This window comes from Oncorhynchus mykiss, chromosome 15, assembly GCF_013265735.2.
Source record: "Oncorhynchus mykiss isolate Arlee chromosome 15, USDA_OmykA_1.1, whole genome shotgun sequence".
Taxonomy (NCBI): Eukaryota; Metazoa; Chordata; class Actinopteri; order Salmoniformes; family Salmonidae; genus Oncorhynchus; species Oncorhynchus mykiss.
In genome coordinates, this window is record NC_048579.1 from 51,302,334 (window position 1) to 51,325,176 (window position 22,843).

At 44.4% G+C, this 22,843-nt stretch overlaps 1 protein-coding gene across 1 annotated transcript; it reads left to right on the forward strand.

The window, feature by feature from the left end:
* The first annotated feature begins 1,668 nt into the window (after positions 1-1,668).
* Positions 1,669-21,110, forward strand: LOC110490269 (nicotinamide phosphoribosyltransferase). The gene is made up of 11 exons (XM_021563565.2): positions 1,669-1,908; positions 4,174-4,330; positions 6,756-6,859; positions 8,577-8,705; positions 13,379-13,537; positions 14,613-14,749; positions 15,520-15,745; positions 16,208-16,327; positions 17,491-17,631; positions 19,110-19,244; positions 19,397-21,110. The coding sequence occupies exons 1-11, from the start codon at positions 1,855-1,857 to the stop codon at positions 19,508-19,510; spliced, it is 1,476 nt and encodes a 491-aa protein (XP_021419240.2). The 5' UTR covers positions 1,669-1,854; the 3' UTR covers positions 19,511-21,110.
* The last annotated feature ends 1,733 nt before the right edge of the window (positions 21,111-22,843 follow it).

The window sequence follows — 22,843 nt, forward strand, 5'->3', positions numbered from 1 at the left end:
ATTGAGGTCAGGGCTTTGTGATGGCCACTCCAATACCGTGACTTTGTTGCGCCATTTTGCCACAACTTTGGAAGTATGCTTGGGGTCATTGCCCATTTGGAACACTAATTTGCAACCAAGCTTTAACTTCCTGACTGATGTCTTGAGATGTTGCTTTAATATATCCACATAATTTCCATCCTCATGATGCCATCTATTTTGTGAAGTGCACCAGTCCCTCCATCAGCAAAGCACCCCCGCAACATGATGCTGCCACCCATGTGCTTCACGGTTTGGATGGTGTTCTTTGGCTTGCAAGCCTCCCCCTTTTTTCTCCAAACATAAAGATGGTCATTATGGCCAAACAGTTCTATTTTTGTTTCATCAGACCAGAGGAGATTTCTCCAAAAAAGTACGATCTTTGTCCCCATGTGCAGTTGCAAACCGGCGGTTTTGGAGCAGTGGCTTCTTCCTTGCTGTGTGGCCTTTCAGCTTATGTCGATGTAGGACTCGTTTTACTGTGGATATAAATACTTTTGTACCAGTTTCCTCCCGAATCTTCACAAGGTCCTTTGCTGTTGTTCTGGAATTGATTTGTACTTTTCGCACCAAAGTACATTCATCTCTAGGAGACAGACCGCATCTCCTTCCTGGGCGGTATGACGGCTGCGTGGTCCCATGGTGTTTATACTTGCGTACTATTGTTTGTACAGGTGAACGTGGTACCTTCAGGCATTTGGAAATTGCTCCCAAGGATGAACCAGACTTGTGGAGGTCAACAATTTTTGGCTGATTTCTTTTGATTTTCCCATGATGTCAAGCAAAGAGGCACTGAGTTTGAAGGTAAGCCTTGAAATACATCCACAGGTACACCTCCAATTGACTCAAATTATGTCAATTAGCCTATCAGAAGCTTCTAAAGCCATGACATAATTTTCTGGAATTTTCCAAGCTGTTTAAAGGCACAGTCAACTTAGTGTATGTACATTTCTGACCCACTGGAATTGTGATATTGTGAATTATAAGTGAAATAATCTGTCTGTAAACAATTTTGTGTAAAATGGCTTGTGTCATGCACCAAGTAAATGTCCTAACCGACTTGCCAAAACTATAGTTTTTTAACAAGAAATTTGTGGAGTGGTTGAAAAACGCGTTTTAATGACTCCAACCTAAGTATGTAAACTTTATGTACATCACTGGTTACAACCGCTGTCAGTGAGGTTTGGATTTGTTGAACAATATCGCTCTCTTCTGGTTATGGTGGTTTTCATTTCACCTATGTTTCAATTAATCCAGCAAATGCGGCTGCAATTTCGAACAAGCCCATAGACTTCCATTGAAACAGAAAAAAACGAGAGAATGGGATGCATAGACTGTAACAAATAGTGGGATGTCTCGCTTCCTCTTCCGTCTCTGATTTCAGAGATGTTACAACAATAATGGTGGCTCCATGGGAAAAAATAATAATTTCACAAATAATTAATTTGACCGCCGTCTCATATTTTTATCTATACATTTGTATATACAATAATTTACATCTTTATTATGATGGTATTATCATGGTAACATTTTATTTTTAGTTACAGTATTTGCAAATTCCAATCATTTTCGCTCAATGTATTGCGGTTCAAGTGTTGGTTTGGGCCGCTGATCCTAGAACAGTCCTTACGATTCAGAACTTGGGCAAATGATAAGCCTGCATTGTGTTCTTGCCCCCCTACACTACGTTATCGTCTACCCCTCCGCTTGTGTGACGCGAGTCCCGCCTCCCCCGGTCTCTTCAGCGTCCCTTCCCCAGCGACAGAGCTAGGTTGTGAGTCCCCCAACACGGAGCAAGAATACTGACACCCGCGACTGACTGAAACCAAGGGGAAGATGGAGCACAGAGACCCTAATTTCAACATATTGTTAGCTACTGATTCTTATAAGGTGAGTGGGCGACGCCGGTATGTTAGTAGTAGTGCGACTGTAGGCGTAGGTTCAGTGTGAATTGAATTCTATCAGCCAAGGTGGTTGCATCCTCCAAGGCCATCACGCTTGCCCTGGTCGCTTTCTGTGTCAGCTCGCTAGGCCAAATGGGGAGGAGAGAGGGGCAGGTAGAAAAGGTCGTAAGTTACCGCAGTCTGAAAGGATCCTCTTGCCTATTTTCATCTCGGATGACTGACGGAGTGGCCACTGGTGAATCTACGCAGAGCTCACCTTTTTGCGCAGCTAGCTACGCTTGCTAGGCAGGCAGCTAACGAATGAGCAGTGGATATATAGTTGTGAATGGGAACGCTATAGCAGATCATTTGAAAGGCGGTAGCTAGCGCAAGAAAGCAATGAATTGAGCGGGTGATTTTGCTACCAAACCGAGGGAAGGCTAGCTTCTGCAAGAGACGTAGCTAACAGACCAGCGTCTACTGGTGTTACTATCCATTTGCTTACTTTGGGAGAAAATAACTATGGTAGATCCTGAAACAAAAGCGAAACTTTGGTAAGCCTTTGGATACGCTCCAGGTCTTTTTGCAAACCTTTTTTGACCGTCGATATTGTTGAAGACGGAGGTGGAATGAGTGCATTCAGCGCACATCAAACGAGAGCTAAATGATTCGGTCTGTTTTTGACTGGGTTTTACATGTTATTTTATTTGAAGAAAAGTCTGCTGATGGGGACAATTTATAGACCTTGCAGGCAGAAATGTTATAGTTATGACTGACTGCTTTTGTCGATTACAATACTACGAGAAATGTATTTATTTCCTTGTGGCCCCTTGTCCATGTCCTGCCGCTGTCATAGCAACTGAATCTCTCACTCACAGGTCACAATACTGCATAGTCTTATTTTTATACCATTGTGGCACAAGACCATTATATAAACACAGTGGAACTGATATGTTGTTTCCTCTTTACCAGATGGACAATAATAAAGGCTGCACAAAGCACATTAATCCTATTATATTTGACGAGCCAGCATCAACTGTCCGTGCTGTGATGATGCTGTTCACTGGACTTGTGTGTGTATGTAGAGTGGCACAAAAACATCTGTCCTTTGGGCTCAATGCCATACAGTGACTTATCAGCATCTGGAACTAGAGGGCCTGTGAGGATAGAGAGAGTGAGGGTGGGAAACTAAAGACACGCTACTGTGACTGATACACCATAACATGATTGAGGGTCATAAAGTAGGCCCTAAAGTCCCTAACCACTGTCCTAAAACCATGGAGAAATATTGGATTCTCAGTGTTCTGTCTTTGCCATGCAAAGCTTATGTTTTTTTGTTTCACAACCCCTGGTCTGGTAAAATACAACAACAGCAAAAAGAGGTTTGTGAACAGAACAGTATGGAGTCAAACGGCTCCAAACATTCGCTTTAATCTTGGTCAATTGTGCTTCATGAAAATATTTTATTTAGTCTTTCTCTCTCCTGTTGTGTCCCTAAATTCCGAATGTGTGCATTCAGACTGAGCTGGTTGGCTCCATCCATCCAGCAGCCAGTGACACTCGGGGCTCATCACACGCAGGGGGCTCGTCTCTCTGTCAGAGCGGAGGTCCTAGTGGACTGATTCCCAGGCCAGCACTGATTGATGTAGGCACAGTTCTAGGATCAGCCAACCCATCGGGGGAGATGCAAAACTGAGCTTTGGTTCAATGGTTAGGTTACTGGTTAGTTCATGAGGTCTTGTGGGGGGCTAGTGATGGATGGGACAACATTGGTTAATAACCTAGGCTGAGTGACCTGTTGTGTAGGCTATGTCATTGTATGTGCAAGGCCAGTGCAGCCCAGAGGTAGGATGGGGAGAGGTTCAGAAGTACCATCGTTTTACAGCTGACTGAATTCCCGGAAAGGGAGAGAGAGATTGATGTGGGCGTGCCCAGAGACGAGGACACAGGACTGTGCCAGCCAGATATGCCGCTGTAGAGAGGCCAGTGTAATTATATGTGCATAGTAGTCGTGGCTAATCAATAAAAGCATCGTCAGCAGATTTGCTCATTCCCCTGTGTTTGCGTTATTTACTGTTCCATCTGCTCCGCAGCCCGTCTCGCTGTGCCCATCCTCTCCCTCCTGTTCCACTTCTCTACACATACCTGGGTGTCCCAGGTGCACCTAGAGCGAGTGAGATGTCACCAAAGTACCATTCAATCTCTTTAACTGTCATTTTATAGCCTGAAGTTATGTGTTTTATCCATGTTGTCTCCTCCATCTTTGCTCTAGGTGACACACTACAAGCAGTACCCTCCAAACACCAGTAAAGTGTACTCCTACTTCGAGTGCCGCGAGAAGAGGCCTGACCCGACCAAGAACAGAAAAGTCAAGTATGAGACGACGGTCTTCTATGGCCTGCAGTACATCACCAACAAATACTTAAAAGGTAAGGATTGCATTGATGTAATGCAAAATAAGACACCAAAGCCTATATAAATAGCTCTTCTTTGAGTTGACATTCTTTACCACTCGGCCTTACTACTAGTCTGCAGAGTTGAAGTGAAGAGAGTGATCCTTCCTGTCTCTGCCAGCAGGAGAATCACTGTCATGTGATCAAGGCTAGCATATCATTTAATAGGTGCTCAGATTAATTCTACACCATGGACTGGCGGCATCTGAGGCTCTGTAGCATCTTGACTGAGCAGGGGAGAATCTCAGTTGCATTTCCTCGATTCCTCGCGTCCACTGTCCACGCCTCCTTCGCAAAACCCATTGAATGAGAAGTTCAGAGGTCCCTCCCCCAGGATCACGTCTCAGTACTTTGAAAAGCAATCCTTTCTTTCTGCCTCACTTGGAAGTTGTGATTGATCAGTTCTCTTGCTGTGAAGGTCTTACCTGAAGGATTTTAAATGAGAATCAATTGTTTGGTCCCCATAAGGATACAATGAGATCTAAAAGTATTGGGATAGTGACACATTTTTGTTGTTGTTTTGGCTCTGTACTCCAGTACTTTGGATTTTAAATGATACAATGATTACTTCAAGCGTGTGACTCCTACAGACTTCTTGGATGCATTTGCTGTTTGTTTTGGTTGTGCTTCAAGTCATTTTGGGCCCAATAGAAGTTAATGGTAAATACTGTATTGTGTCATTTGCAATCAAAGTGGCTCCAAAATGACACAATACATTATTTACCATACATTTCTATTGGGCACAAAATAGTCTGAAACACAACCAAAACAAACAGCAAATGAATCCAAGAAGTCTGTAGGAGTCACAAGCTTGACGCAAACATTGTGTGTTAGGAATATGGGACCAAACACTCAACTTCTGAGGACTTTTATACGATGGGTTTTGAGAAGGAGGCATGTGGAGAGGAATCAAGGAAATGCAATTGAGATTCTCCCCAGGATCACGTTCCAATACTTTTAAAAGGAATCCTTCCTTGTGATTGACCTAACGTCAGTGGTTAGGATTTCACTACCCAGTAATGTCCGGTCAGGGATTACTCCACAGTAGGAAGTAAGGAAAGAGGACACCTTTTTTTTTTCAGTGTATTTGAACAGGGCCTAGACTATAGCTCCTCCTCTGGCCATCAGTTATTGTAAAGGGCGCTTAGGGCCTCCTGTTGATGCTTCGCCAGATCCCACCTTGGGCGGCCTCAGCCTAGACACTGATCTAAGCTCAGTTTCTCACTCCGTACCCTAATGGGGCCTGCCCTAAGGTTAGGATTTGTAGAAGGTTAAGCTGATCCTAGATCTGTGTTTATTCTTCCGCACAGCATCAGAGAATGGAACTCAAAAGTGATTTCACGGGCGAGGCAGAGAGAGGTGCTGTAGAGCGCTTCAGGACTAGCGTGGACTGGAGACAAAGGAGCGTCTGCTCTTTGAACCCCAGCAACACAAAGGGCAGCTGTGCTAGGGGCTACTAGTTCGACCCGCAATAAGTAGTCTTAGAATAACATTTTCTTAACTTTTGTTTTTATTTTGTCTTCAAATAACCTTTTTTAAAATACCAGCCTTGTTACTTTATTGCAACAGGGTCGTATCAAGCACACTTTGGTGTGAGTGTGTGTAACTGTTAAGTTGTGGTTGTGTTTAGGTGTGCTGTGTAGGTGTAGCTGTATACATTGTGTGTGTCCCTAGCCTGTAGCATGTTCTGCAGCAGGACAAAGCCGCTCTGTAAGAGGGAGCGAGACGCTACTAATTTAATAGAACACGGAGGGACTAGAGTTTGTTGGAATTCCATGCTTCTCTCTCTCGTCCCGCTTCTCTCTCTCTACTCCCCCTTCTCTCACAAACTATCACATCTCTTTATCCTATACACTCCACTTGTTCACTGATGCTTCAACGATTTAACCGCTCTCTCTCTCCTTTCTCTATCTCTCTCTCTCCTTTCTTTCTCTCTCCTTTCTCGCTCTCCTTTCTCTCTTTCGCTCTCCTTTCTCTTTCTCTCTCTTTCTCTCTCTCTCGCTCTCTCTTTCTCTCTCTCTCGCTCTCTCTTTCTCTCTCTCTCTCGCTCTCTCTTTCTCTCTCTCTCTCGCTCTCTTTTCTCTCTCTCTCGCTCTCTTTTCTCTCTCTCTCGCTCTCCTTTCTCTCTCTCTCGCTCTCCTTTCTCTCTCTCTCGCTCTCCTTTCTCTCTCTCTCGCTCTCCTTTCTCTCTCTCTCGCTCTCCTTTCTCTCTCTCTCGCTCTCCTTTCTCTCTCTCTCGCTCTCCTTTCTCTCTCTCTCGCTCTCCTTTCTCTATCTCTCGCTCTCCTTTCTCTATCTCTGTCGCTCTCCTTTCTCTCTCCCGCTCTCCTTTCTCTCTCGCTCTCCTTTCTCTCTCGCTCTCTCTCCTTTCTCAATCTCTCTTTCCTTCCTCTCCCTCCAGGGAAGGTGGTGACTCCAGAGAAGATCCAGGAAGCGAAGGAGGTGTACAGGGAACACTTCCAGGATGATGTCTTCAACGAGAAGGGCTGGAACTACATACTGGAGGTACACATACAAGTTCGTTTTACTACAGTGAGCTCCAAAAGTATTGGGACAGTTTTGCCTCTGTACTCCAAAGTGCTGGAGTACATTTCAGCACTTTTTGTTCATAGTCCCCCCATTTTAGGGGACCGAAGGTATTGGGACAAATTCACTTATGTGTATTAAAGTAGTCAAAAGTTGAGTATTTGGTCCCATGTACCTAACACACAATGATTACATCAAGCTTGCAATTCTACAACCTTGATGGATCAAATCAAATTTATTTATATAGCCCTTCGTACATCAGCTGATATCTCAAAGTGCTGTACAGAAACCCAGCCTAAAACCCCAAACAGCAAGCAATGCAGGTGTAGAAGCACGGTGGCTAGGAAAAACTCCCTAGAAAGGCCAAAACCTAGGAAGAAACCTAGAGAGGAACCAGGCTATGTGGGGTGGCCAGTCCTCTTCTGGCTGTGCCGGGTGCAGCACGGTCAGGTGGACTGGGGACCCCAAGGAGTCATCATGTCAGGTAGTCCTGAGGCGTGGTCCTAGGGCTCAGGTCCTCTGAGAGAGAGAAAAAAAGAGAGAATTAGAGAGAGCACACTTAAATTCACACAGGACACCAAATAGGACAGGAGAAGTATTCCAGATATAACAAACTGACCCTGGCCCCCTGACACGTAAACTACTGCAGCATAAATACTGGAGGCTGAGACAGGAGGGGTCAGGAGACACTGTGGCCCCATCCGAGGACACCCCCGGACAGGGCCAAACAGGAAGGATATAACCCCACCCACTTTGCCAAAGCACAGCCCCTACACCACTAGAGGGATATCTTCAACCACCAACTTACCATCCTGAGACAAGGCCGAGTATAGCCCACAAACATCTCCGTCACGGCACAACCCAAGCAGGATGATCGCATCAGTGACTCAACCCACTCAGGTGACGCACCCCTCCCAGGGACGGTATGAGAGAGCCCCAGTAAGCCAGTGACTCAGCACCTGTAATGGGGTTAGAGGCAGAGAATCCCAGTGGAAAGAGGGGAACCGGCCAGGCAGAGACAGCAAGGGCGGTTCGTTGCTCCAGAGCCTTTCCGTTCACCTTCCCACTCCTGGGCCAGACTACACTCAATCATATGACCCACTGGATGTATTTGCTGTTTGTTTTGGTTGTGTTTCAGATGATTTTGTGCCCAATAGAAATTAATGGTAAATAATATATTGTAATCATGGTAGCATCCACATGAATGTAGAAGTGTTTAGAAACATATTCTATTCTTATTTACAATAAAAGTGGCTCCAAAATGACACAATCCATTATTTACCCGTCCCCACGAGAATAGTAAAGGACTGAGCGAGAGGACTGAGGGAGAGGCCATAGAGATCACATTAGATGTTTCTCTGAACTCTGACATCACTGCCTAGTGGTAGACCTAGTACCCAATTAGGCCTACATCATGCTTCCCTATGAGTACTAGATGTTGAAAATATGTATTTTTGGTGGAAAAGACATCTTTCAATCAATTTTGCTCACTGGGTTACTAGCGCTGATCAGGGTCACCTTATTTTGATTAGTGTCCTATTGCATTTTTTTCTCCATATAGAATTTTAAGATACTTAAAACATACTTTTATTTTTACTAATCTGATAAAGAAAATGGATCAGACCGTGGCCTTTAGGGTAAATGTTGTGTATTAACCGCAATGGCTGCTGTAAATGTTGTGTGTGTGTATTTGCAGAAGTATGACGGCCACCTACCCATAGAGATCAAGGCGGTGCCGGAGGGAAGTGTGATCCCACGGGGTAACGTCCTCTTCACCGTGGAGAGCACCGACCCAGAATGCTACTGGCTCACCAACTGGGTGGAGGTGAGTGTCAGTGGATGGGAGCGGCAGCCATTTTGGAATGGAGTTGATTTACATGGCATTATTGAATGCAGAATCAGTCAGGTTAGAGGTAGGTTAGGTCTCTCCATCAATGTGACTGGATTGGGTCCTTCCGGTCTGTTCCAAATGACTCCTTCGAGTCAGTGGGGCTTTCGGAGACTGCCTGATCTAAAATAAATGATCATATTTATTTAACTTCACTCCTCACTGACCAAGGCCCTGCCCGTAGAGCACACCACACAACACTGCCACGGTGACTCTACGCTTTTTAATTCACTTATGATGAGAGCCATCAGTCTCTCTCTGTAAACAACCTCCTCACGTATCCTGCCTCTGTCTGTCTAGCCTGGAGTGTTACTAGCTAGCTTCTCTGACTGGGATAGTTTCTATGGTTGTTGCATCACAAATGGCACCCTATTCCCTAGGGGTGAAACTGGTTCACAGAACTCACGGTTCGGTACGAAACGTTACAGTGGCGTCACGGTTTGGTACGGTTTCGATACTTCGACAAAATAAATGCCAGAGAAATATGTCATTTTGCATTTATATTTTCCCTTTATTATAATAGTAAACATGGGTAGCTTGAGTTCCCAGGAGAATGTGGAAACAAAAGGACAACAAAATAACAGCAGTGCCTGCCTGAGAACATGAAATAAAAGTCATTTAAAACAGAACTTCAACAGGAGTGCATAGTCCAGCAGCATATATCAACATTAAGTCACATAGCAGTGTCTTAAACAAAATAGGATCACTTGAGACTGGTTACTTGAAAAAAAAAAAAAAAAAAAAAGATTTTCAAGTTTTTCTTTAAGAAGATTAGTCTATCCACATTATCTGCAGTGAGCACAGATCGGCTTGCTGTGACAATATCAGCCGCTGTGGAGAATAGCCTCTCTCTAGGGACAGAGGTCCCAGGCACAGCCAGGTAGCACCTTGCTAACATGGCAACATGAGGGTATATTAAATCTTTGGTCTGTAAGTGGATCAGCATCCAGGGGAATACAGTCCACTTTCCTGTATGAGGTCACCAGCTCCTCTATGACCTTGACCTTTGACTTGGTGCCCTGCTCCTGGGTCGTGAACAACTCCCCAAAAAAGCTCCGCCGTTGCAGACTTCTTTTGTGGAGGAGAACGTCTGCCGTCTCTGGAGAGGGGTTGGCTCCTGTGGCTTGACCCTGCAGAATTAAATGACATGAAAATGACTATCTCTGAAGTGGCTTTAGACATATGTTTTGTTGTTAGAAATATATATCAGACACTATTATGACAATTATTACTTTGCAATTAATTGTTAAATCACTAACTAATAAAATAATAAATGTCACATTAACAAAATAAATACAAGACCTGTTGTGTATTGGTCACAATCTCTGCTGTGAGTTCATCGTCGACTCTCAGACGAGCAGCAGCATCCAGGTGCAGCAGGGACTTGAACCGGGGGTCCAGTGCGGTGGTCTTGTGTAAGAAGTCTTGGACACCAGGGTCAGCATATCTAGGCTCCGGGTTAACTCTGATAGCCGCCTTGACACCCCTTAATGCGGTGTTCATCTTCATCAGATGCCACCGTTGATTTCAGGTTGATTGTTTTTATAGGCAGGACCATGGAAGCTGATGGAATGCTCTCGGTGCATATCAGTGGTGTGACTGTTTTGAGAGGTTTGCACACTTTGATCAGACTGGCAGAGGACGTTGTCATCTTCAAACAAAGTCACAATGTCTTTTGACATTCTTCCTCACCGCTTGATCAGTCAGTGTAGAGTACACTGCAACGTTCTGCTCCAGGTATCTCTCAACCATGTCATGGCTTGAATTCCATCTAGTCGGGACACCTTGGATTAGTTTGTGGTTTGGCAGCTCCAGCGTCTCCTGTTTTGTCCTGAAAACATGTGCAGCAGTTGTGCTTTTATGAAAGAAGGATACCACCTTCCTGATCTTTGCGAGGAGGCGAGAGATTGGATTCACTGACATTGCTTTTTGAGATGCAGATGAATAACGTGAGCAAAGCATCCTACCTGTGGCCCCAGTCCAGCTAGTGCAACTGCATTTACAATATGTCTTAGCGTTGTCTCAGGAATCGTTACATTATCCCTCCAACTTCCACACTGCAACAACTTCCCTTAGCTCCTCCCCCAAGTTTACACTGGTGTGACTCCTCTCAAGGGGATGTGTTTTAAGGACATGGCTGTTTACCTCTCACTCCGCTGTAATGAAATGAGCCGTTACAGTAAGGTAGCTCTAGACGTCCAACTGCCTGTAGTTAGAGCAACACACAGCGTTTCTGACAACTCACTCTCAAGTTGTTATTTTCTATAAGGCAGGTATTAATGTCTGGGCAAAATGTGTACGGGAAGGAATAGGGAAGCGCTGCTCGACCACTTTAAACATGTTTCCTATCGGCAATGAACAGAGCCTACATGGTGTAGAAGTTGTTATCCACCACTCGGCCATCTCCGTTATAGTGTAACAGTATAGCTTCCGTCCCTCTCCTCGCCCCTACCTGGGCTCCAACCAGGAACACATCGACAACAGCCACCCTCGAAGCAGCGTTACCCATGCAGAGCAAGGCAAACAACCACTCCAAGTCTCAGAGCGAGTGACGTTTGAAACGCGATTAGCACGCACCCCGCTAACTAGCCATTTCACATCGGTTACACCAGCCTAATCTCGGGAGTTGATAGGCTTGAAGTCATAAACAGCTCAGTGCTTGAAGCACAGGGAAGAGCTGTTTGAATGAATGCTTACGAGCCTGCTGGTGCCTGCCATCGCTCAGTCAGACTGCTCTATCAAATCATAAACTTAATTATAACATAATAACACACAGAAATACGAGCCTTAGGTCATTAATATGGTCGAATCCGGAAACTATCATCTCGAAAACAAGACGTTTATTCTTTCAGTGAAATACCGAGCCATTCCATATTTTATCTAACAGGTGGCATCCATAAGTCTAAATATTCCTGTTACGTTGCACAGCCTTCAATGTTATGTCATAATAACGCAAAATTCTGTCAAATTAGGTGGCCCAAACTGTTGCATATACCCTGACTCTGCGTGCAATGAACGCAAGAGAAGTTTCACCGGTTAATATTGCCTGCTAACCTGGATTTCTTTTAGCTAAATATGCCGGTTTAAAAATATATACTTCTGTGTATTGATTTTAAGAAAGACATTGATGTTTATGGTTAGGTACACATTGGAGCAACGACAGTCCTTTTTCGCAAATACGCACCCAATCGATTATATGCAACGCAGGACACGCTAGATAAACTAGTAATATCATCAACCATGTGTAGTTAACTAGTGATTGTTTTTTATAAGATAAGTTTAATGCTAGCTAGCAACTTACCTTGGCTTACTGCATTCGCATACCAGGGAGGCTCCTCGTGGAGTGCAATGAGAGGCAGGTGGTTAGAGCGTTGGACTAGTTAACTGTAAGGTTGCAAGATTGAATCCCCCGAGCTGACAAGGTAAAAATCTGTCGTTCTGCCCCTGAACAAGGCAGTTAACCTACTGTTCCTCGGTAGGCCGTCATTGAAAATAAGAATGTGTTCTTAACTGACTTGCCGAGTTAAATAAAGATTAAATAAAGGTGTAAAAGAAAAAATCGTCCAAATCGGTGTCCAAAAATACCGATTTTCCGCTTGTTATGAAAACGTGAAATCGGCCCTAATTAATCGGTCGACCTCTAATTTTAATATCGAGGAATATTTCACTTACTCTGGTCATAGGAACAGCATGAATAATACCTAGCGACTAGAGTTTCGCCATCAGGTTTAAGACTGTGTCCCCTATCTCTGGTCAGCCTCGCCTCTGAGGGTTGCTCCCTCAAATGCAGGTATCTCCAGTAAAATAAAATGTAAAAAAATGTAAAAGCAAATTATTTCCATTTATGCTCAGCTGTGCCTTGCAAGTTCATGTTGCATAGACTTACATTTTTTGAAGTCATGTTTTATTGTCTTCTGAGCAGTAGATCTATGCTTGCTTTTTGACTCCGAAAATGTTGGGGACCACTGTATTATACAGTATGTTATGGTTTGTCTCTGGGAGGATGTGGCTCTGTTAGCCCCATCCACACTACGGTGCTCAATGGCGCCCCCTCAGTCTTCACCTGGCATTACTGCTGTAGATCACCGCCACATCAGCATCACTGCATGCGTCGAAATACAACCAGTCATATAGTAGGCCTGTATGGCCTCAGTTCCTTAAAGATGAGTCATGTGTTTCTACATTATTCTGATCATTTTCACATATTGTGTTGTAGTTTTTGGAGCTGGGGCTGGTAACATCTTGTGGTAGCGTGTGAGAGGTCAGGTAACCCTGCATGTATAGAGGTAGTGATCACCTTCTAGGGGTTAACAAGGTGTTTCTGACCCTGTAGACCGTACAGATGACCCTGCACACACACACACGTGTGCACACTCTCACGAACATACACACTACACAGCTCCTAGAGGAAGAAATATGACAAAACACACACTCGGACATGGCATGATAACATTGACTCGACCGTTCAACGATGACTGGACTGAGACAAAGACCCAGGCATCTCTAGCTGCCAGCGGGCCACGGCTAAGTAACTCTGTCCTGGGCTTTCCGTGCGGGAATGGCCATCTACTAACCCCCTCCTCTTGTCCCCTCTTCCTCCTCCCCTCCAGACCATCCTTGTTCAGGTCTGGTACCCCGTCACCGTAGCAACCAACTCCAGGGAGCAGAAGAAGATTCTAGCCAAGTACCTGCTGGAGACCTCTGGCAACCTGGACAAGCTGGAGTACAAGCTGCACGACTTCGGCTACAGGGGAGTCTCCTCACAAGAGGTAGAGGAACAGGGTGTGCGTGTGGGGGCAGGGTGTTATATATGGTGCATTCGTAAAGTATTCAGACCCCTTGACTTTTCCCACATTTTGTTCCATACAGCTTTATTCTAAAATTGATTCAATAAAAAATGTTCCTCGTCAATCTACACACAATACCCCATAATGACAAAGCGATTATAAAAATAGGTATTCAGACCCTTTGCTATGAGACTTGAAATTGAGCTCAGGTGCATCCTGTTTCTACTGATCATCCTTGAGATGTTTCTACAACTTGATTGGTTGTTTACCTGTGGTAAATTAATTTGACTTAACATGATTTGGAAAGGCACACACCTGTCCAAATAAGGTCCCATGTTGACAGTGCATGTCAGAGCAAAAACCAAGCCATGAGGTCGAAGGAATTGTCCATAGAGCTTCGAGACAGGATTGTATCAAGGCACAGATCTGGGGAAGGGTACCAAAATATTTCTGCAGCATTGAAGATCCCCAAGAACACCGTGTCCTCCATCATTCTTAAATGGAAGAAGTTTGGAACAACCAAGACTCTTCCTAGAGCTGGCCGCATGGCCAAACTGAGTAATCAGGGGAGAAGGGCCTTGGACAGGGAGGTGACCAAGAACTCGATGGTCACTCTGACAGATCTCCGGAGTTCGTCTGTGGAGATGGGAGAACCTTCCAGAAGGACAACCATCTCTGCAGCACTCCACCAATCAAGCCTTTATGGTAGAGGGGCCAGCCAGAGCCCGGACTTGAACCCGATCGGACAACTGACCTGAAAATAGCTGTGCAGCGACATTCCCCATCCAACCTGACAGTGATTGAGAGGATCTACAGAGAAGAATGGGAGAAACTCCCCAAATACAGGTGTGCCAAGCTTGTAGAGTCATGCCCAAGAACACTCGAAGCTGTTATCTCTGGCAAAGGTGCTTCAACAAAGTACTGAGTAAAGGGTCTGAATACTTATGTAAATGTGATATTTCAGTTTTATTTTTTAAATACATTTGGTGGGGGAAGTCAAAGGGTTTGAATACTGTGTGTGTGACATTTGACTCACCGTCTCTCTTCCCCATTTCAGACGGCAGGTATCGGAGCCTCTGCCCACCTGGTGAACTTTAAGGGCACAGACACGGTGGCTGGCATCGGCGTGATTAAAAAGTACTATGGCACCAAAGACCCCGTGCCTGGCTTCTCTGTGCCCGCCGCGGAGCACAGGTAATACAGTCAAGACACACAGTGACCACACAGTTAACACACTAACATCTCTTACTTTGTCCCGAATCAATCAAATTACACTTGTATAGGGCTTCTTAGCCCCAGAAAGCAAGCAGGAGGGGATGGCTTTGATATCCAAATATCAATTGCATTCACACCACACACACACACACACACACACACAGGATATGTACAGTACGTCTCTAGCTGAGTTGGCTGTACCACTGCACGGTTCATTTGCCCCGTTGGTTTCTGGGAGTTCGGCTCCAGAGTCCCTGGCCTGGGCACTGTGTTCACAGAATCACGACGGTCCTTTTTAGTTTCATCTTCCAGAGATTCCACAGAGACACAGTCACACTCCTCTCCATATGATACACACAGTACTCTGCCACCCCCCCCCCCCCCCCCCCCCCCCCCACTCTCTGGGTTCTCCGAGGTGGTATCAATGCATTTAGAGATACAACGCCTCACTTCTTTGCTAATACAGGTAGGCTTGATTTGATAGCATGAAAATGAAGCTCAAATTGTAATTGAGACAAGGGAAATGCACAGATGGATTTAGAAAGAAACTTAAAGGACACTGCTAGCCAGCTACAGTGCACTGTTGTGGACATGAGCTTCTGGAAGTCCAGTCTCTGCAAAGTGTTGATAAGGATGCCCTCTAGTGGTGGTAGTGCAGCTCTATGTGGATGAGTTCACAGGGAGAGGGATTTGTTTTTTGTTGTCTTTAGTAGATCTGATAATTTTGTATTCTCCCTCCTTCTCTCCAGCACCATCACGGCGTGGGGGAAGGACCACGAGCGAGATGCCTTTGAGCACATCGTGAGGCAGTTCCCCAACGTGCCCGTGTCAATCGTCAGTGACAGCTATGACATCTACAACGCCTGTGAGAAGATCTGGGGCGAAGACCTGAGGAGTCTCATTGAGTCCCGCAGCGCTGACGCCCCACTGGTGGTCCGCCCCGACTCAGGGAACCCCCTGGATACCGTACTGAAGGTAACACTAGGCCTAACTAAACCCTAAATCTACCCCCATAAAACCCCACATGGTCTGCCCGACTTAGGGAACCCTGTGGATAACGTACTGAAGGTAGGTCCCAATCAGGTCCTCTGAGAAAGATGCCCACAAATTCAACGTCCATGTTAATCTGCCATTTGATATAAGTGTAGTCATAATAATATGCCATTTAGCAGATCATTTTATTGTCATGCACACATACATTTTATGTACAGGTGGTCCCAGGAATCCAACCCACTATCCTAGCGTTGCAAGTCCCTTGCGCTACCAACTGCGCTACGGAGGGTGCATGATTTGGGTGGTATTTTGAGCTATGACCGGGCTTCTGTAGTTGAGATTGAGCCCTATGGAAGCCCTCTCAGTCGGTCCTGTATGTTCCTCCCATACAGATTTTAGCATTCTTGTTTTTTATTTTTTAACCGTTGTGGTTCCTCCACTCAGGTGCTGGAGATCCTGGGGAAGAAGTTTATCCCTACGGAGAACTCCAAAGGCTACAAAGTTCTGCCGCCCTATATCAGAGTTATACAGGGGGACGGAGTGGACATCAACACCCTGCAAGAGGTACACACACAGAGAGAGAGTCAGTTTTAACAGACACCTGCCCGCCTGTCCAACATCACTACTCTGGACGGCTCTGACTTAGAATACGTGGACAACTACAAATACCTAGGTGTCTGGTTAGACTGTAAACTCTCCTTCCAGACCCACATCAAACATCTCCACTCCAAAGTTACATCTAGAATTGGCTTCCTATTTCGCAACAAAGCATCCTTCACTCATGCTGCCAAACATACCCTTGTAAAACTGACCAATCTACCAATCCTCGACTTTGGCGATGTAATTTACAAAATAGCCTCCAACACTCTACTCAACAAATTGGATGCAGTCTATCACAGTGCAATCCGTTTTGTCAACAAAGCCCCATATACTACCCACCATTGTGACCTGTACGCTCTCGTTGGCTGGCCCTCGCTTCATACTCGTCGCCAAACCCACTGGCTCCATGTCATCTACAAGACCCTGCTAGGTAAAGTTAACCCCCCTGCTAGGTAAAGTCCCCCCTTATCTCAGCTCGCTGGTCACCATAGCATCACCCACTTGTAGCACGCGCTCCAGCAGGTATATCTCTCTGGTCACCCCCAAAACCAATTCTTTCTTTGGCCGCCTCTCCTTCCAGTTCTCTGCTGCCAATGACTGGAACGAACTACAAAAATCTCTGAAACTGGAAACACTTATCTCCCTCACTAGCTTTAAGCACCAACTGTCAGAGCAGCTCACAGATTACTGCTCCTGTACATAGCCCACCTATAATTTAGCCCAAACAACTACCTCTTTCCCTACTGTATTTATTTATTTTATTTATTTATTTTGCTCCTTTGCACCCCATTATTTGTATTTCTACTTTGCACATTCTTCCACTGCAAATCTACCATTCCAGTGTTTTACTTGCTATATTGTATTTACTTCGCTACCATGGCCTTTTTTTGCCTTTACCTCCCTTATCTCACCTCATTTGCTCACATCGTATATGGACTTATTTTTCTACTGTATTATTGACTGTATGTTTGTTTTACTCCACGTGTAACTCTGTGTCGTTGTATGTGTCAAACTGATTTGCTTTATCTTAGCCAGGTCGCAGTTGTAAATGAGAACTTGTTCTCAACTTGCCTACCTGGTTAAATAAAGGTGAAATAAAAATAAAAATAAATAAAATCTGTGTGTAGATCGTGGAGGGGATGAAGCAGCATCGGTGGAGCATTGAGAACATTGCCTTTGGCTCTGGAGGGGCTCTGCTGCAGAAACTGACCAGGGATCTGCTCAACTGCTCCTTCAAATGCAGCTATGTGGTCACCAATGGCCTGGGGGTGAGCAGAGCATTACACGCTTGCACACACCATCACATACGCATGCATACTATATTACAGTGGGGTCTTAAATGATTGACACTTTTTTTTGATAAAGATGAGCAGAAATGACTGTATAAAATCAATCATTCAAATACTGAGCTAAATTGTATGCTAAAAAACATTTAGGCATTATTTTATGCTAATGTAATTGCTCAGAGAAGAAAGAGATGTTGTTTAACAAGTAGTGCTTTCATTTTCTCAACAAGGTAGGGGTCAAAATGATTGACACCCTGTTTTCAATACCTCACCTTGCCAGAATAATGGCGCTGAGAACACATTGGGAGGGATCTTAGACCATTCCTCCATCCAGAGTCTTTCCAGATCCTTGATATCCTTCGTCTGCGCTTATGGACTGCTCTTTTCAATTCAAACCACAGGTTTTCAATGGGTTTTAAGTCTGGAGACTGAGATGGCCATTGCAAAATGTTCATTTTGGTGTGTGCTTGGGGTTATTGTCGTTGCTGGAAGATCCACTTGCGGCCAAGTTTCAGCAACCAGGTTTTTGGCTAAAATAACCTGGTAATTCATGATGCCCGGTCACCTTAACAAGGGGCCCCAGGACAAGTGGAAGCAAAATAGCCCTGTAACATTAGAGATCCACCACCATATTTTACAATGGGGTTTCTTTCTGCTCACGCATTCTCATTACGCCACCGAACCCACCACTGCTGTGCGTGGGCAAACAGCTCTATTTTCAGGTCACCTGACCAAAGCACTGGTTCCGATTCAAGTGCCAATGCTCTTTAGCAAACTCCAGACGTTTTCATCCAACAAATTAAACAATCCGGTCGACGAATACACATCCTGCAGGTATTTGTTTCCTATAATTCGGTTAATTATCAGTTCATTGTTACATTTAATTCAGGCTTTTGTTCATTGAGACCATATTGCAGGTCATATATATTTTAAACCTGTGCGGCTGGTAAGAGTTTGAGTATACCCTACTAAATAAATGAATGCTAATTTCGCAGCCTATAGCCTATTTGATTCTGGGAGTTGTTTATGTAAGTTTCAATTAAACGATTTGATTATCGAGCGATATTCAATGTATGTCAGCTTTAGGCTTTCATTAGAAGACTCTTATTTTCAAAGCGATTTGAGTTGACAGTGTGAGATAAGAAGATAGGGTTCTTAATTCATGCCATGGTTTCCTTTTATCCAAGTGTTGAATAGACATGCAGACAAATCAGTTCATATGGGACAGGGGAATAGCCTATAGTACTCTGGAGTCAACAATAGAATCAATTATTATTTGGCTGGGTGGGTCGTGGTTGCGGAGAAAAATCTACCCTGATGCCGAGTGGGGCTCGGAATTGACGTGGCGGGCGAGGGCGGGAGCATCTCCAAAAACCTGTCCCGTGCAGGACTCTTAACACAGACACACATCCTACCTTCACTGGAAGGAGAAGTGTAACTGTTTTCAAATTTGGTGCCAGGTGAATGTGTTCAAGGACCCGGTGGCGGACCCTAACAAAAGGTCAAAGAAAGGTCGTCTGTCTCTGCACCGGACAGCGAGCGGGGACTTTGTCACTCTGGAGGAGGGCAAGGGAGACCTGGAGGAGTACGGCGTGGTGAGTTGAGTCCACATTTCAGATCTTACTTACAAATACATGTTGTTTTAGTTATTGAGGTTTGTCAAATGTGACCCGTTGAGGTTAGTTAATGAGACTCTTCACTGACATTTATTTGTTATTTTCCCTCGCTCCCTCCCCTCCCTCTCCAGGACCTGTTACACACAGTGTTTCAGAATGGGAAAATTGTCCAGACGTACACATTCGATGACGTCAGAGACAATGCCAAGATAACGGACAGTGACCTCAAGGAGCTCCTCCACTGAGGGGCCGCTGACCCCTGAACCACTGACCTCCATCACCCCACCGGAGGCGGCATATTGCCAATGACCCCTTCCCTCAACCTCCACCCACCCTCCCAGAAGCACTGTCCTCCACTGGAGAGGAGAGTAGACCCCCTCCCCACACACACACGCAAACACGTCCAAACCCACACCTGAGTGAAGCCAAGGGATAGAGAAAGTAGTGAGTGAATGAGGAAAGGGAGAGAGGAGTGAGTGAAACCAGAAAGTGATAAAGGAAGTTGAGTGAGATAAGAGCGAAAGAGAGCTAGAAGCTACCCTGTGTTGTGTGTACAGAGCTGTTTAAAGTAATCTATTTAGCATTGTCTTTTAGTGGTGGATGGAATGATATCGTGGGATAGAAATCATTTAAACTGCGGTTACGTTAGTGTTTATCTGACCAAGTGTCGCTATAAACTGATCACAGGAAAGGAGATACTGTTTCTACTGTGTTCAGGAAAGTTCCAGAACTTTGTGTGGTTCTAGAACTGAGAGGTATATGTTTAATGTTCCTGAGTGTGGATGTTTGTGTGTGCGTGCTGACAGTTTCTTCCTCGTAAAGGAACGTTGTATTCCTTCATGCAAATGAATTTGCTGATCAGGGGAACACATACTCTACCTTTTTTAAGTTGTTGGCCTTTTTTAAATACATTTGTCCCCGGTTCTTTAGAAGACACTGCCCACACATGGGCAAGTCGCCATCTAGAAGCTAACTAATCATGTTGCTAAAACACTGATTGCAGAACTGCACGACGCACTCTGTATGTCTGAAATGGCACCCTATTCCCTTTATAGTGCACTTTTTTTTTTACCAGTAAAAACTAGTACACTGTATAGGGAATAGGGTGCCATTTTGGACTCGCAGAGTCAAATCTCTTTGTGGCTCCTTTTTTATTTGTGTAAAAGTACAAATATTTGTTACACATAAATGTTCCTTTGCTTTAAAGAACAAGAAGGCATTTGTCTCTGATATTGAATTATGGGGAACATTTCCGTAGAGCTTGATTTGACTATTTTGATATCGTCTTGGTTGGTTCTTACCTCAGAAATCATCATTTATGACAAAGGTAAATATTGACACAGAATATTTGCAGTAAATCTTCATATTTACAAGGGATGTGGCCAAACTGTCTTCTCACGTGTATATAACGACTGAATTATACTGCGAGAGGACAGAGTAGGGAGAAATAGTGTTATTATTATTTTTGTCTAATTCCCATTTTCTACCAGAATCTTCCACACTGCTTGTTTGTTGTATGACGTGTTATGTCAGGTTTTAGCAAGTGTTTGTTAGTGTGTAGAGTAGTGTTAAATTTCGGATAACTTTTCCAGAAACCCAGATTGAAAGATTCCGGGAATCAGGAAGGAATACGCAGGGAATCCAGAATCCTCCAAACAGGATTTCGTGATTACTGGAATTTTGCAATCCTGGTGTAGTCTTGTGTGAATGCTGTATTGAAAATAATACTTGTGAATTCTATTTTTGTTTTGTTATATGTTGGTTGTCCCATATTATCTGATATTTTAAACTAACATTACTGTTGCAATGTCTACATATTAAAAGCACCATCCTGTCAATTTGAAATGTTTGATGGAATATATATATATATTTTGGTGTATTTTACCCCCTTTTTCTCCCCAATTTTGTGATATCCAATTACGATCTTGTCTGATCACTGCAACTCCCCAACGGGCTTGGGAGAGGCGAAGGTCGACTCATGCGTCCTCCGAAACACGGCCTGCCAAACCGCGCTTCTTAACACCTGCCCGCTGAACCCCGGAAGCCAGCTGCACCAATGTGTCGGAGTAAACAACGCTTAACTGACAACTAAAGTCAGCCTACTGGCGCTCGGCCCGCTACAAGGAGTAGCTAGAGCACGATGTGCCAAGTAAAGCGCCCCCGGCTAAACCCTCCCCTAACCTGGGCAAATTGTGTGACTCCCAGTCACGGCCGGTTCTGACAGCCTGGGATCGAACCCGGGTCTGTAGTGACGCCTCAAGCACTGCGATGCAGTGCCTTAGACCGCAGCTCCACTCAGGAGGCCCTTGATTTAATATTTTGTTGTACAAGGGAATCTCTTCTCTAGCTGCTGTCAAATCAGTATAATATGGTTTCCTTAATGCATTAGCATTTAATTAAATAATATTGATATCACATGTTGGAAAATTAAATAATTACAACTTGTGTGAATCTTTGGATAAAAAAAACTATTTGTGTTCTATTCTGTTTATTGGCGGGCCCCTCCAATGGGCCCCTCATGATTGAGTTCCATAGACGTCATATATTCATTCATATGTTTGTCATTGGTAAAGGCAGATAGTCATCTGCACCAGTATTTTCCTCAGAGTTGTACTGTACAATTCAGTGGAGGCCAGAAGGGGAGGACCATCCTCCTCAGTGAATTTCATAGAGCATTTTTATTGTAAAACATTTAAAAAGTTATCCTTTTTAGATGAAACTATACTAAACATAATCATGTCACCAAATAACTGATTAAAACACTTTTGCAACGAAGGTCTACAGTAGCCTCAACAGCACTCTGTAGGGTTGCACTGTTGTGTCGCTGGAGGACAGCTGGCTTCCATCCTCCTGTGATGGACATTTTTATCTTGTGAAAAGACAGCCTTGAAAATGTTCGTCTTGTCTTGGTGTCATAAATAATCCTTGGTTCCTGCCTGTGTTTGGTAAAGATATGAGGTGGGGGGGGACACACGACCTCCTCCTTAGGACGATCTGGCAGAACACCCAGAGTATGTTCTTTAAGTTAAAGATAGGAGACAGTGCTAGCTAGACACACGCCGGAACCAACCCTCTGAACTATGCATATTTAACATGTCTGTAACCAGTATATAAGGAATAACGGGACTGCATTGAGTTGTTTGGAACCTCTCCAGCGCGCTGATAATAAAGAATGATTCATTTAAGATTCACTTTGAGTGTCCCTGTGTAGAAATTCTACAACTATTTGGCGTCACAAACAGGATGATTGATTCGGCCTGCAGAGCTTTCCAGTGGGGGTCTGCGAGGAAAACCGGTGGAGCATTTTATGAAGCGTGAGGGGAAATTCCTGTCTGACCAAAAGAGGACGAGGAGCCACCCAGACCAGACCCTTACTCTGAGATGCCCGGGAGGTGACACGTCATCCACAAACAAACGAGGGACACGGCAACTGATTTCAGAAAGTACACTTAAATGAATTTGTATAAAAATATATATTTTTTTATTATAATAATAAAACGTAGCATAAAAATGGAGAATACCACTAGTCTTAAGTCAAGTCATAGCACAAATCGAATGTTGATGTGAGTTGTGCGAAT